Source organism: Meriones unguiculatus, chromosome 4 (assembly GCF_030254825.1).
Source record: "Meriones unguiculatus strain TT.TT164.6M chromosome 4, Bangor_MerUng_6.1, whole genome shotgun sequence".
Lineage (NCBI taxonomy): Eukaryota > Metazoa > Chordata > Mammalia > Rodentia > Muridae > Meriones > Meriones unguiculatus.
The window spans coordinates 88,659,613-88,674,757 of NC_083352.1; the positions used below are offsets into that span (position 1 = coordinate 88,659,613).

The following is a 15,145-nucleotide window of genomic DNA, read 5'->3' on the forward strand; positions in this document are numbered from 1 at the left end:
TGACACTCTGCACACAAGCCCTGTCATCCCTTCTAACTGGCATATTCACAAATGGTGTTCATCAGCTCCAGAGGGTACCAGTTACTCATTGCAAAAGGTCCCCAAGGACCTTACCTGTTTCCTATACCTATTCATAATCTTTTACCCTTAGCCTTTGAGATATGGGCCCAAAGAAAGGGGCCTTACCCTGCAGATGGCTTTCTCCCTTAGCTGTAAGCAGAGCCCATGTGAAAGGTGAATGTGTCCCCAGTCTGACGTCCCCCCCTGCCCGGTTCCAGAAGTGGGAAGGTTGAGGATAATGGTGAGAATTGGCATTGTAGCTGGGAGTGTGGTGAGTGGTTGAATATTTGGTCAGCGGTAGTGAGACCCAGTGTTCTGTTTTGGAGAATAATAATCACAGTAACGAAAGAGAGGGCCCTCTGCATTATTTTTTTCCTGTTAATTTCTTTAATTCATTATTAAACAAACCCATAAATGTTAGTTGAAGTTCTACTGTGGGTAATTCATTGAGCTTTAAGACTATATAAAAGGAGATGAGACTTTGGTTTATTACCCTGGGAGTAGGTGGAAAGACATAAGATTGTAGGGCCGGTATAGCCTCTTCACAGAGTGTGACGTGCTTAGCAAAACCAAGCCACAAAACTACACTAAAATGAAAGGGAGGCCTCATAAAAACAGTGTGAACTAAAAGCTATGTGATCTCAGAAGTGTCTACCCATGGGATGGCTGGGTAAACCCTTGTGAGAATGGTGAAGATGATCAGTCCCATCACCATCCCTCATCTTGTTGTTGTCTCTTTGGACGGGATGTCCTATAACTGAGGCTGGCCTGGAATTCACCGTATAGTTTATACTGGCCTCAAATGGTCTCTGTCCTTCTTCCCCAGCCTTCCAAGCTATGAGGTTATTTGCACAAGTCACCACACCCTCCTTCCATCTTTTATTGTTCTAATAGTTTCTTTAAATTAATTATTCGTTTGAGACAAAGACTCACTATGTAGTCATGGTAGGCCCATATGTAGATCAGGCTGGCCTAAAACAAAGATCCACCTGCATCTGCTTGCAGTGCCTGGATTAAAGGCATGACCTACCGTGTCCAAGTTACGATTACTTTTAATTTTGATACAAGTTCTTGCTAATTTGTTCGGGTTTCTTTGAACTGTAGGTAAGGCTGACCTTGAATTTGTCAATTTCCAGCTTCAGCCTTTCAAGTAGTTGGGATTCTAGGCAGAAACCACCAAGCTCAATTCAAATGATACACTTTGCACACACCTTTTGGTAGCTTGCTTTATAAAGAGCAGTAATAAATCTTAGACATGCAGGTACTGCCTCTGCATTGCATTCTGGGTCGTGGGGGGTATATTGCTGTTCATGTCGAGCTGCCTCTCCTCTTGACGTATTCTGTTTCTTTTCTTCTCATTTTAGCACACTAACTTTTCCCCACCCTTGGATGAGGCTAAGTCTGGGCAGAAGCAGGGAACATTCCTGAGGTCTCAGGATCCGATAGGTACTGGTAGAATATTTAGGAACATCCAAAGAGAAAGAAAGTGGGTGGGACTGTGACCCGGGAAGACTTGGCATCCGTGTGTTTTTGTTTATTTCCTCATCTCGTCCTGAAAGTTCCGGACCCTCTTGGCTCAGGGCAAGCACCATCTGCCTGGGTGGCATCAGCCTTGAAAACTTTCTAAGAACATATGGAAGTTCTGCCTGTGTGGATCAGGGAATGTATTCAGTTCCTCAGGGCCACTCTTGATGAGGCCAGGGCCAAGTAAGGATGGCCAGAGTGCAGCAGGGGCAATACAATTGAAGGTGGCAGTTCTGTTGGGTGGGGAACATCGTTTCTACTCGTATACAGTCTGGAACCCTATCAACACCAAACAGATGTTGGATAATTTCACCAGTTAGCTAAAGGAACCTTGGTTGAGAGAGATAGAAGAGAGAAAAAGCCCCTCAAATGTTCCAGGAGAGGATCCCTAAGAGGCCTTTGGGCTGTGGCTGGCAAGCACTTTCCCATGTTTAGAAGAGAACCCAGTACAGGAATGACTTGGTTTCCAGTCTTCCCTGGTAAGGTCAGAGATCAGACCAGCTTCCAAACTACATCTTCCCTCCTTGGTTTTGTATTTAAACTGAGAATCCACAGTTTATAAAATCTAGCATGATTGGGTTGTAGTGACAGGCATCTGGCATTCTTGAATTTGAGAGGCCTAGGCATCAGGATTGTTGTGAGTCTGAGACCAACCTGGGCTACAAAAAGCCAAGGTCACATAAAGACTCCATCTCAAAACAAGACTAAAATCTAGTAAGAGATTTTTTTTTCCTGTTTTTTAGTGTTTTATTTCCTTTTGCTCTTTGCTGCATTCGGCATGTCAATTGGGTTGTGACAACCAGACTGTTTGTTTGTTTGTTTGTTTGTTTGTTTGTTTTTGAGAGAGGGCCTCACTATGTTGTCTAGGCCACTGGAGACCTGGTTGACCTTGAACTCACAGACATCCTCCCTTCATTGGGCCAGGATCAGTTGGAATGGAGTCCGTTCATTTCCTAGCAGAAGCTCACCTCAGTTTCTTCATCCGTGCAGTGGTGTACATCTGGCAGAACAGCAAACCATACCTGTTCTGTGGCCTTAAATGACAGCATGATCTTCCATGCTCTGCACAGCGCTGGCTAGGGGCTTTCTCTGGACGATGTTAGATAAGGGATTCTTTAACTGTCGGCTTCCATTTGCTCACCTGCTACGGCCCCCAGCTCTGAGCTGCTGTGAATGATTTTGGTGTTTCCTGAATCTCGGCTGTCAGCACTTTCCTTTTCTCTTAGTTGAGCCACGATGTACTTATTTAAATACACAAGTGGTCTTTTTGAGAGTCCTCAAAGGACATCATCCTGAAGACAGTAATATAACATGGACTTGTGCTTCTGATTTTAAACAAAGGAGACATGTGAGAGGGGAAAATATCCCACTTCCTGACTACTCTTGATGTAATATGCTGTTTGAGTGTCTCTGCCTTCCTTCCTTCTTTCCCTCTTTCTTTCTTTCTTCCTTCCTTCCTTCCTTTCTTTCTCTCTCTCTTTCTCTCTCTCTCTTTTGGGGGTGAAAGTTTAGGCCTGTGTATCCAAAACAAGCACACTCTACCCTTAAGATGCCCCCAGTCCCATAGTTAAGCATTCTTCCCCCAACCCTAGGTCCTTCTCATTTCTTTACCTGGCTTCTTCCTTGGTGGAACATTTCCTAAGAGCTTATACATGGGTAGTTTTGTTCAGGCAGAAAGTGTGTGTGTAGGATCTTTGGTTGCTTTTTTTTTTTTTTTTTTTTGTAACCTCCAATGGACTGTAAGAAATACAAAATGGAAGAGAAAACTCAGCAGCAAAGATGTGTTCCCAAAAGAGCAAGTCAGCCGGGACTTTTTCCATAGCATCGGTGGGTGTATACATTTCAGAGACTTTTAAAATCCGCTCGGTAAAACTGACACGCCTGCTCATTGACTCCTTCCGGCTCTGCGGGAAGCGTTCTGAGCTTTAATTGGTAAGGTCTCCTGCCATCATAGAAAAGCCCAGGCCAAAACAAACCTGCCAAGTGCCCCTGTTCCCACTGTGGATGACTTGAACAGTGGCCTAGATGAGAGGACAGTTGGATGCCCACGACGAGTTGGTCATCTGACTTGGTAGTTATTGGAGCTTACTCTCTATAGAGAGCCTCTCAGTAAACCCGTCCCATTTTGTAGATGAAGCAAGAGCAGGTACAGGTATGCGCAGTACCACCTTGGATTAGATGTATGGTATGCTCCTTAACTGTTGAGCTTAAGTTATCCTCGGTGGTGGTTCGTGTTTCAGTAATTTTGGTACCTGTAATAACATTGGTCATCTGGGCTAAAAGTCAGCTGGTCTTTCGGGGAAGGCTTGTTGACATGAATGCCGGTACACTTTCTGTTGGAATGAAGGTCAGTCTGGACTTCTAGAAACGATGTTCTGCACGGTTAGGCTGTTTCTGGAGTTAAATGGTAAGAATTCTTCACTGCTGAAGAATCCAGAAACCTACACCTTCCTGGCCAATCTCCCAGGATTACTGAGCCCTGGACTGCAGCACCCGAAGCCTCTCTGAAGTCAGCTCCTGGGCACGAGACGGTGGTGGTTCTCTCCCAGAGGGTGGTATGTCCACCTCAAGGCCGAATCTGAAGCATTCTCTCCAGCTCCTGGTCAAGAGGTTGGAGCCGGCACCACCTCAGAATTGACGCTGAATTTCAACCTGGAAAGGCGAACAGGAGAGCAGAGAGTCTAGCTAGCGACTGTAGCTAGCGACTCGGCCGTGGCATCCAGAGAACCCGGGAGGCCCCAGTTCTTACTGAGGCCCACAGGCCTGCGGGCTTTGGGTAGGGGGCCCCTGGGACTCTTGGGCAACAGATCTCGATCTCTGAGCGCACGCAGATCCTGCTGCGGGGAACCCGGGCACCCTTGCCTGGCTTTGCACGGAGGGTCGTGCCCCGGTGGCCAGTGCACCTGGGACTCTGGAGACTCCCCAGTGGACCACACAAAAGACCCCACCCCAGGCGGAGCGTGCATTTCCTGTAGCAGCGGCAGCCGCGGCGGTGCCCTGCGAGCCACCTATGTGTATCCCGCGGCGCCCAGACCCATCCGGGCGGGGCGCGGGGCACGCCCCCACGCAGCCCCAGTCCCCGCGCTACGCGCCCCGCGGCAGCCCTCCACGGGCCCGCCCCCGTGTCACCACAGGCCGGGCTCCCTTTGTGTGCGGGCCGAGCGCCGCGGCCGCGCCATTGGCCCGCCCGCCCGGGGGGCCAGCCCCTTCCTGGCTCGCCTTATGCATATGCATGAGCACCGGCCCCGCCCCGCCCCCTCCCGCGCGGGCATGCGAGGCGCGCGGCGGCAGCGGTGGCTCCCTCCTCGCCGCGCGGGAGCCCGAGCGCTAGCCAGGGCGAGCCGAGCCTGCTCCCTGCGGGCGGCGGCGGCGCTCCAGCCATGTCAGCGCGCGCGAGTCTGGGCCCACCATGAGCCATGGCCATGTCCGTGAGCGCCGAGGACGACGACTATGAATCGGAGCCCGACCAGGTCGGCGGCCCGGGGTGGGGCTGAGGGAGGGACCCGCGGCGCGACCCGGCGAGCTCCTGCCTGACGCGCCGAGGCGGCTGAGGCGGCTGATGCGGCCGCGACGCCGCGCTGAGGAGAAAGTTTGGCGGCCGCGGCCGGCGGGCCCGGGGCGGGCGCGGGGAGGGGGCGTGTGCGGCGGGACGAGGCGCCGCGGACAATGTGGGCCTGCGGGCCTGGCCGTCGGGTGGCGTGGGCCCTGTCCCCGCGGGTGAGTTGCGGGGCGCCCCGCGCCCTCCTCAGCTCGGCAGCCCGCGGCCCACGCGCTTGCGGGGCGCAGCGGGCCCCGCGGCGCCGGCGCCTCGTCGCCCCCCGCGGGCAAAGTTGCACCGGGACCGTCGGCCTCGGGGCTGGAGGACGCCCGCGGCCCGTGGGCCGACGGGCCGAGCTTTTGTCTGGGCGCCGCGCGCTCGCCCGCCGTGGGCAGCCGAGACAGGAAGGGGTGCGAGCTGCGACCGGCACGGGCCATCCGGAACCCGGCGATCGCTCTCGGCCTCGGCGCCCGCGAGAACCGGCACCGCTCTCAGAGCGGAGAGGACGGAGGAGAATTCTGCGTGTAAGACAAAGCTTCGGGAGTGTTTACCGCGAAGGTTTACTCCGAGGTTCGTGTTTAGGACACCCGGGAAGAAAGTTGAGGTGCTGCTGCTTTTAAACCAGGCTCAGCGTGTAAAATATCATCCGCAGTGAGGCAGGCCAGGTAGACACGTCCAAGGAATTAGGACTGGCATGGGTCACCCCATCGTGTGGGCTTTGGACGGTCTGTGTGAATAAGATGCTTTTTATAATGCTGCTTGCATTTCCTTAGTGGAGTAAAGACGTTCGAGCAAAAATATCGGAACATCCCCACCCCCAACCTTAGGCGACACTGAGGAAGTTAAGCAGAAGGGTTCCACTTGAATGGTATTGTGCGTGTTGTTCCGTAGTTTTATTTAACAGAGTTCTGTGTTAGTTTCTTGGTCCTGCTGCACGGTTTTGGACATGCCCACCCTCCTAGTGTTAATGAGCCTCACAGGGACAGTTCGAAGTTTTGGCTTGGAATGTCTGTGCCTCAGGTAGCTCTCCCTGTGTGAATGACTCTCAAATTCTTGCTACATAGTTCGTGCCTCAACTCATGGTTCAGTTTAGATCTGCCTAACCTATCCTGCCAATAGTTTACGGTTACCATGGATACATCTTAGTGTCCAATAGTGTCCTATATAGGCTTTGGTCCATCTGGGTTGAGGTTCTTCTTACCTCTTTTTTTCTAATTTGATTATATCCTGTGGTCCAGTGCCTTTGACAGGAGAAGACTCTCTCTGAGCTGTTTGTTTTGGTTCTTGAGACAAGTCTCTTGCTGTTTATTATTGCAGTGCTTAATACATAGCTACAGATTCCAGAGCGACCTCTAACTTGCAGTAATTTTCCTGCCTCGGCCTCCCAAGTTCTGGGAGTACAGGTGTGAGTCACCACACCCAGCTTGTCTCTGGGCTTAAGAACACACTCTGAGGTACTGCTCTTCCGGAGGGAGAGATTGCTGTTAGGAAGGGGCCTTGCACTCCTGTAGCCACGTAGTTTTTCCTCTTTGCATTGGTCAGTCTTGGAATAGCTCTTCTGGAGCAGTTGGCAAGGGAAATTCTCTCCAGGTTTTCATTTACACTTTAAAGGATTTTTCCCCATTTAGGTTTGCTAGGCAGACAACATTCTAAGCCAAGGCATTAAGCAGCAGTAGTTTTGCTTGTTTGTTTGATTGTTTCTCAGAGTTCTGCAGAGTTGATGTCAGCTCAGGTCCTTTGCATTTTGGGGATTAACAGGGTAGATATCAGCTGTGGCTCAGTGCCCTTGGCCTCCCTACCCCTACCACCACATTCTTCTTCAGTTTTGTCAGTCCTGGGATTCTTTGTGCCTGAGAAGAGTAGATTGTCTTGTGGACCCTGAAAGCCTCTGTGACTTCTAAGTTTGCCAGCCCCAGGTCTTCTCTGAGTTCTCCCTCCCTGCACCTTATCCTTCCAGCTGGCTGTGTTTGGCACCTTAAGGAAAGGCCTTTCAAGAGGAGGGTGATGGAGTCCTGACATGTAGAGATCAAGTACACTTGGCCACCTGCAGAATGGAACACCCCTAGGAGGGAGGTCTTGTGGAGAACAGTTGTTCCACTGATCAAAATGGAAAAAGAGCTGCCACAACCCTTGTCAGAGTTCTGGTTGTCCCATTCTATCAGCCAGGCCCGGGCAGTATCAGGCTTATTTAAGCCTGTCCTACTGGGCTGACCCACCTGTGATACTGGGTTAACTATCTGTCCCGCATCTTTCATCAGCCACTCAGATGTCCCTAGGTGTAACAGCCTACAGACTAGCTAGGAAATGATGGCCAGAGAGCGACTTTCTCAGGAGACCCTTCGCTTACTCTTGCTGCTGTGCACCCTTGGCTGTGCCATCTCCCATACAGAATGTATTAGAAAACTGATCTGGTGTCCAGTCTTAGGAGGTGTCCCTTAAAGAATAGTTGTCAGGAAGAGTCTTTTCTGTCTTGGACTATTTATTTTTCTTCCCAACAAAAATGACTACAACTGGTTGAAAATAATAGCTAGGAAAGTATAGAGAAAAGCTCAGAAATTCATGTAGTGATAGTCACTATGTTACCCGTTGTACTGTGTATGTTGTTTTTGTTTTGTTTGTGGTGGTGGTCGTTTGCTTTGGTTTGGTTCAGAGGGGTATTTTTTTTTTTTTTTTTTTTTGCATCAGGGTCTCAGTATTTCTCAAGCAGTCCTTGAACTTTTTATCCTCCTCCTTCTGTGTCCTGAGTACCGGGAATATGCCAGTAAACCTGGCATTATAGTTTCTTAAACAGTGAAGCTTTTTAAAAAATTGTTTTGTGTGTGTAGGGGTGTGTGTGCGTAGGTATGTACAGTTCAGAGGACAACCTATGGAAATTTTTATTTTCTTCGTCCGTGTGGATCAAGCCCAGGTAAGAGATCAAGCCCAGGTCACTAGGCTTAGCAGGAAGTACCACCCACTGAGCCATCATCTTGCTAGTCCTTGAATAGTGAAATTTCAGTCTTAGTTTTCCTCTTTTTCTTTCTTTCTTGACCTCTAATTCTACCGGTAGCCAGGATTGACCTTGAACACCTGGTTCCTCTCAGTTGAACTCCTACATATTTAAGTTAAAGGGTGGACTACCACTCAAAGCCCAGCTTGATAGTGAAATTTCCAGGCAGGTGAACCTATCTGAAGGTATATGGGAAAGTTTGGCAACTCTGTGGTGGTGTGTTATTTTTCTAGGGGAAAGGTCCTTAGCTTCCTGAGATTCTCCAGAGGTCCCTCCATCCCTTGAGTGTTCCTTATTCTCTTGCTCCTTACCCTCAGCACATAAACAAACCTAGAACCTTTCCTGTAGCCTGCAGGTATGGTGTATTCCAGGGTTCACAACACTTGTGATATCATGTGTGTGTGTGTGTGTGTATGTGTGATTACTCTTGAGGGATTTGAGGCCAGGCATGACTTTTGATGTCAGCTTGGCTGTGTTGTACAGCAGATGCAATAGTTTGTTTGTAAGACTTTACAGGGATAGATGGCAGTGGTCTTCTTTGTGGTAGGCTGGTAGGAAATTCAGACGTGTTTTCCTACCCCAGCTTTGGGAATTGAACTCAAGTCCTTGAACATAGTAGGCAACTTCTCTACCACTGAGTCCCTTTTAAAATTACATTTATTTTGTGTGTACACACATGTGTGAAGTACATGGTGCTTGGCGTGTGTGAGGAGTTCAGAGGACAACCTGTGGGAGTGGGTTATCTCAGGATCAAACTCGGGATATCAAGCATAATGGCAAGTGTCTTCAGCCACTGAGCCATCTTGGCCACTTCCTCTACTTTTTATTTCACTTTTTTTTTTTTTTTTTTTTTTTTTTTTTTTACGGTTTTCTTTTTGTTTTGAGACAGAGTCTCACTAATTTTTTCGGGTTATCCTTCAACTCAGTCTGTAGCCCAGAGAAGCCTTGATCTTTTGATCTTACCTGAGGCTCCCAAGTAGCTATAAGCCCACAGACCTGTAAAACTGTGTTAATTGTAGAAACATTTAGCTACATTTCTGCATGTATACCTGCATGCCAGAAGAGGGCATCAGATCTCACTATATATGAGATGAGCCAACCATGTGGTTGCCGGGAGGGAATTGAACTCAGGACCTCTGGAAGAGCAACCAGTGCTCTTAACCTCTGAGCCATCTTTCTAGCTCCCATTTAGCTACATTTTGTTATTTTTCCTCATTTGGCTGCTTTTGACTGTAGAAATGTTTTTCTTTTAATTTTATTTTTTTATAATTTATTCACTTTACATCCCGATTGTAGTCACCATAAGCTTTTTTTTTTTTTTTTTTGGCTTTTCGAGATAGGACTGCTCTGTGTAACCCTGGCTGTCCTGAAACTCAGAGATCTGCCTGCCTCTGCCTCCCAAGTGCTGGAATTAAAGGCATGTGTCGTCACCTACCTGGCTATAGAAACTTTTAGGAGGAGGGGTGTTTCGAGACAAGGTTTCTCCATTTGGCCCTGGCCGTCCTAGAACTCACTCTATAGACCAGGCTGGCCTCAAACTCAAAGATCCACCGACTTCTGCCTCCTGAGTGCTGGGAGTAAAGGCTCTCACTCCCAGTAAAACTTTTTGTTATTTTGTTTTGTTTGTTTGTTGGTTTCCAGATGTGTATCTTTGCTTTGGGTTGCTCTCTAGGCCCTATAGATTCCAGTGTTCCCTGTAGCCTCATTGTTTCCTCCACCTCCTAGGCTTCCTTGCTCTCCCCGTTGCTCAAGCCAGACAGAAATTCGTCCTGCCTGAACCCCCATATTCTACCCCTTACCGGGGTCCTGAATTATCCCCTGCTGTCATCATGTCTGTTGATTTTGTTCATACCTTCATAATTTTTACCTGATCTCTGCTTGTGTTTAGTCTTGCTTACTGCCCGTGAAATCTCTATTCCCCAGTTGACAGAACATAGTCCTGCTGCTCCTGTATGTGAGGTCCTATATGTACAGGGTGTGTTTCCTTAACATGGCTTAGAAGGCCCTGCAGATTAGGTTCCTACCACCTCATAACTATTTTCCAGAAGCTTTGCTGAGCTGTTTGCAGTTCTTGAATGTGTCATGTACTTTCACATCTCTATTTTACTCTTCTTTCTGCCTAGACTGTCCACTCCCTAACCCCACCCTCACTGCTGTCCTGTATAGTCCTGTTCTCCCTCTGTTGCCCATGTAATCAGCAGTTGCTGTGGTCTGGATTGCCCTTTCCAACCTACCTTTCCCAGAAAATGAGGCATTCCTTCTGGCTTTGCATGCCAGAGTCCAGACATTAGAAGGGTTGCTGCATAGGCTCAAAACTTAGTTTTCTCCTTTATTAGCAGTGTGACACTGAGCAGGCTACTCAACTGCACTGTCCACAGCTCCCTCATTTATAAGTGGAGATAATTCCTGCCTCATAAGCTATTGATACAAATATTTTCAAAGGTGTCTAGCACTTCAGAGTTAGCTTGTAGCTTCATCGTGTTGCATTTACGCGGTTCCTGTATTTCTCTTTCCAGACTGTAATGTCTTTGTGAGTAGGCTACACGGCTTACTCATCTCAGCAGTCCCAGAATTTAGATTGAATGCGGTTCATAATTCACAGCCAGAAAACACTTGGGTGGGTGGATGAGTGGGTGAATATGTGAATGAGGGGGTTTAATGAATGAATCCCCAGTGCACATTGCAGACTCTCGATGCTAGTGATGCTGAGCATCTTGTCCTTGTTTGTTGGTCATTTGTGTGTTTTATGTGTTTTGAAGAAATAGCTATTAAAATCCTTTCTCACTTAAAAAGATTTTTTTTTATTTTATGTGTGTTTTGCCTGCACATGTGTCTGTTCGTCATGTGCATGCAGTGCCCATAGAGGCCAGAAGAGGGCACCACATCCCCTGAAACTGGAATTACAGGGAGTTGTTACGTCACTTGTGGGTACAGAGTCCTACAAACAGCTAGTGCTCTTAACCACTAAGCCCCCCCCCCCACTTTTGCTCAATTTTAAGTTGACTTTTTTTTTATCAGTAAGTTAAGAATTATGTATTCTGCATCCTAGCCCTTTACAGTGTAGATGATATGCAAATATTTTCTAGTGGTGTTTTTGTTTTGTTTTGTTTTAAACAAAACCAACCTATCTACCTTTTTCCTACCTCTAGAAAGTGAGTCTGCTTAAACTTAACTAACAGAGACATCCAGGAAAATGGCAGAGCAAATAACAGATAACACCTTTCAAAGCTCTTTCCCAAGACCTCAATTCCTGCCTTTTCTTCAAATCTAGAGAAGGGCTTTGGCTATGGCTTGAAAAAAATTGTCCAAGAAGAATAAAAGCAATGAAAGTCAATATAAAACTCCAGCTAGAGCTGGGCATAGTGGCGTATGCCTTTAGCCCCAGCACTTGGGAGCCAGGTGCACGGAGGTTCCTGGCAGTCTCAGGATAGACAGGGCTACATAGAGAGACCTTGTCTCAAAACAAACAAACAAACAAACAAACCAAAACGTCCAATAACGACTCTGAAGAACCAGCCAGAAAACCCCAAGGCAGCAGAATCTAGACAAGTGTGAAGATAAAAAAGGAAGGTAAACTAGGGAAAACCACCTCATTTTGTCATGAAACTTTAATTACAATCTTTTTTGCGATTCCCAAAGCTTCAAACTTGCTGCACCTTCAAAATGAGGTGAAAAACTAAAATGAGGGCATGTGGTCCTTCTGGTGGACTATGTGGCCCTGTTGCCATACTTTCACTCTGTCCACATCTCCTGCAGGCTTTGAAATCTTGGGTATAGCATTTGACCTCTGACTTTAGATGTGTATCTGAAAAATGGGGACAATAAGGCAATTGTCATGTTGTTATCATTAAAAAACTATATTGTATATAAAATGATGACCACAGTGTTCACAAATCCTGTTCAGAAAATGCCTACCATCACAATTACCTGTCACCATTGTCAACACTGCTGCCCTCTAGGTATTTCTGTTGTTGCTATTTGGACAGTTGCCAGAGTTTTTAGGTCCACAGTTTATGTGTCATTGTCAAATCCACAAAGCTCTGTGCACTGGTTGTGATATACTTACTTGGTAGAAGACCTAACTTGGCCTGGTGTATACAGTGTGAAGGCTGGTGTATCCCACTAAAGATGTGCGCATGGTAGAACTAACAGATCTTGTGTGTGTTTCGGGGAAGCCCAGACCCTTTGCTGTAAGGACAGTAAACTAACTGGTCTTGTATGTGTTTCAGGGACCCCAGACTCTCACTGTAAGGACAATGAAAGGAGATCTGTGGGACATTCTGCTACTTGAAGGAAGAGTGACTGGTTGAGTGGGTAGGCCGCTAGACTGGGGCCCTGCTCATCCTTGTTCTTCCCATCACAGGGGAAATGAGGGTACATGGGCCAGAAAACCTAAAATAGCAAATTAGGGTTCAGAGCAGATAGGTTATTATAGACTTTTCTGTTAGAACTTAGGCCTGCAGAGGCCTGACCACTTCCTTGAACGTTATAGGCTGCTAGTAAAGCAGCCTAGTAAGCATGTCTGTGAGAAGGTAGTGGTTGTGACAGTGTGGCTGTGTTCATGGAAAGAGGTAAACTTCTTTTCTTCCTACTGTGGATGGGTGTCATAGAAAGCCCCTGAGGTCAGGAGATATTTGTGTGATGGGAGGGGTTCCTTGGCTCTGGCAAGCTGTACAGTAACAGCTCTTCAGCCTGTGGATAGGATTCTTTTTGTTTTTAAAGATAGGATTTCTCTGTATACCTCTGGCTGTCCTAGAACTCACTCTTTAGACCAAGCTAGCCTTGAAATCATTCACCATTGCCCAGGTTTGTTTTGTTTTATGGCAGGGGTTGGGGGATAAGATTCTTTGTGAGAGCCAAGTATGACAAACTACAAAAGTTTACTAAGGATAAGCCATTGCTTGAAAAGCGACTTTAAGCATTAAGTGTCAGTTAGGCTAATAGGTTTGAACATGAGCAGTGCCCTTCCTAGAAGAGGGACCAAACTTGTCCCTGTAAACTCATGCTACAAAAGGATGCTTTAGAACAATGATTCTCAACCTTCTTAATGCTACAACCCTTTAATTCAGTTCCTCATGTGGTGTTGTCAAACCATAAAATTATTTTCATTGCTACTTCATAGCTGTAATTTTGATACTGTTATGAATCTTAATGTAAAGATGTTTTCCAGCAGTCTTAAGCTACCCTTGTGAAAGGGTCATTCGACCCCAAAAGTAGTTGCAGTGCACAGGTTGAAAACCAGTGCTTTAGACATTACTATCTACCATACTTGTTCTTCCTGTCTCAGAACCTTGGTGGACAGTGGCCCCCAGTAGTTAGCTTGGCAGGTACACCATGCCTCTTGGGTTTAGCAGAGGATTTGGTTCTGGGGACTAGAGGCAAGAACTGTAGCTGCTTGCTTCACTGTTGAGCACTGCTTTATTTTTATCTGGTCTCTGTTTTCTACCAAGTCACAAGAAATGATACATTTGAAGACAAGTTTTGGGGTCGAGGCTCTGAAGTCAGAGTACTCTCTTTAGGGTACTGCCCAATTCTCGTGGGTATCTGGGTGGCAAGGTATCTCATGGTCTTATTGAGTTACATGTGATCCCTGTGATGTCAGCTCTTCTGTGCCTTCTCTCAGAGGAACAGCCAGAATAAGACAAGTGCTGGGACCCTGAGCTTCCCTAAAAGTGTGTGAACTGGTCCTGTGCAGTGTGTTTCTCAGCTGAGTTCGGAGGACAGGTGTTCTGGGCGCAGGTATCAAAGGAACACTGTGGCCTGCTGCCTCCTTTCCTAAGAAGTATAGTGGGCAAGAAGAGGTCAGAGCGGCCAGTAGGCCCCAAACTCTCGAGCCAGGGTGATTCTTATGGTATAGTTACCTAAATCTGTGCTAGAAGAGGGCTTAAAACTACAGGCCTTTAATCATAGTTTTGGAGACCAGAAGTTCGAGATCAAGCTTATTCCAAAGGTTCAAGTTGAGGATCCTTCCTTGCTTCTGTCTTCTGATGTTAGTCTGTAGTCCTTGTTATTCCTTGGCTTGTAGAAGGATGCCAGTCACCGGGTTCTTTCCCCTGTGTCTTCATATGTGCTCCCACTGTACATGTCTCTTTCAGAAGTTTACCTGTCCTGCAGTTTGAACTTACCTGGCTTACCTTCCTTTAACCTAGTTGCCCTGAATGCCATCCCAATATGGTCATTTTCTGAGGTACCACAGTTGCCAACTTCAGCATCCCTTGCTTGGATACACAGCTCAACCTGATAGCCTCTTCTAGGTGCTTGGCTACCCCTGAATCCTCCCATCTCACTTGTTCCATCTGTTCTCAACCAGAACCGGGTGGTGGGTCGGCCTAAGGGCAAGTTGGGCCCGACCTCAGCGGTGAAGTTGGCTGCCAACCGAACAACAGCAGGAGCTCGCAGGCGCCGGACGCGATGCCGCAAGTGCGAGGCCTGCCTGCGGACGGAGTGTGGAGAGTGCCACTTTTGCAAGGACATGAAAAAGTTTGGAGGCCCCGGGCGCATGAAGCAGAGCTGCATCATGCGGCAGTGTATCGCGGTGAGTGCACAGGAGGCACAGGTGGGGCTCCTGCAGGGCTTTGGACCTTTCTGCTCCCAGCTTCCTAGTCTGACCTGCCCCTGTCCTACCCTAGAGTCGCTCTCTGTGGGATGAGGGAGTTGAGGTGGTGCTTTTTCCAGCTGCCCTTAGCTGTACTGGGGCAGCCTTGCCATGTTGTCAGTTAACATTTGTTAACTGGTGGTCTATACTCTTCCCTTCTTGAAATGGCTGAGTACTTTGAAGTCCCTTTTATTAAAGAGGGCAGAGCAGCATCTTGACTGACCCTGTGACTCCTGTTACCAACATTTATGTTTCAGTTCATGATGACTCTGGGCCCTTCTTTCCTGTCCTTTCTTCATAGTCAGAAGTTTGGGTGGAAGGTCAGTTTTGTCCTAGACAAGGAGAGGTAATATATGGCAGGGTGGAGCTGGGTCCATGGAGAAGTTGGCCAGCTCCCCCAAACACTCCATGCTTCTCTTGCAACCTGATACAGTGCTGG

General features: G+C 47.7%; 1 protein-coding gene across 14 annotated transcripts in view; it reads left to right on the plus strand.

Annotated features, from left to right (window-relative positions):
* Nucleotides 1–15,145, plus strand: part of Kdm2b (lysine demethylase 2B) — a 117,054-nt gene that overhangs the window by 82,592 nt on the left and 19,317 nt on the right. For 11 of the 14 annotated variants that reach the window (XM_060382398.1, XM_021631360.2, XM_060382399.1 and 8 more), the window contains one exon: nucleotides 14,422–14,646. In XM_060382398.1, coding sequence (XP_060238381.1) covers nucleotides 14,422–14,646 — 225 coding nt within the window. Of the gene's footprint in view, nucleotides 1–4,853; nucleotides 5,055–14,421; nucleotides 14,647–15,145 lie in introns of those variants that run through there. The other 3 variants (XM_021631364.2, XM_060382405.1, XM_060382403.1) reach the window with 2 other exon arrangements.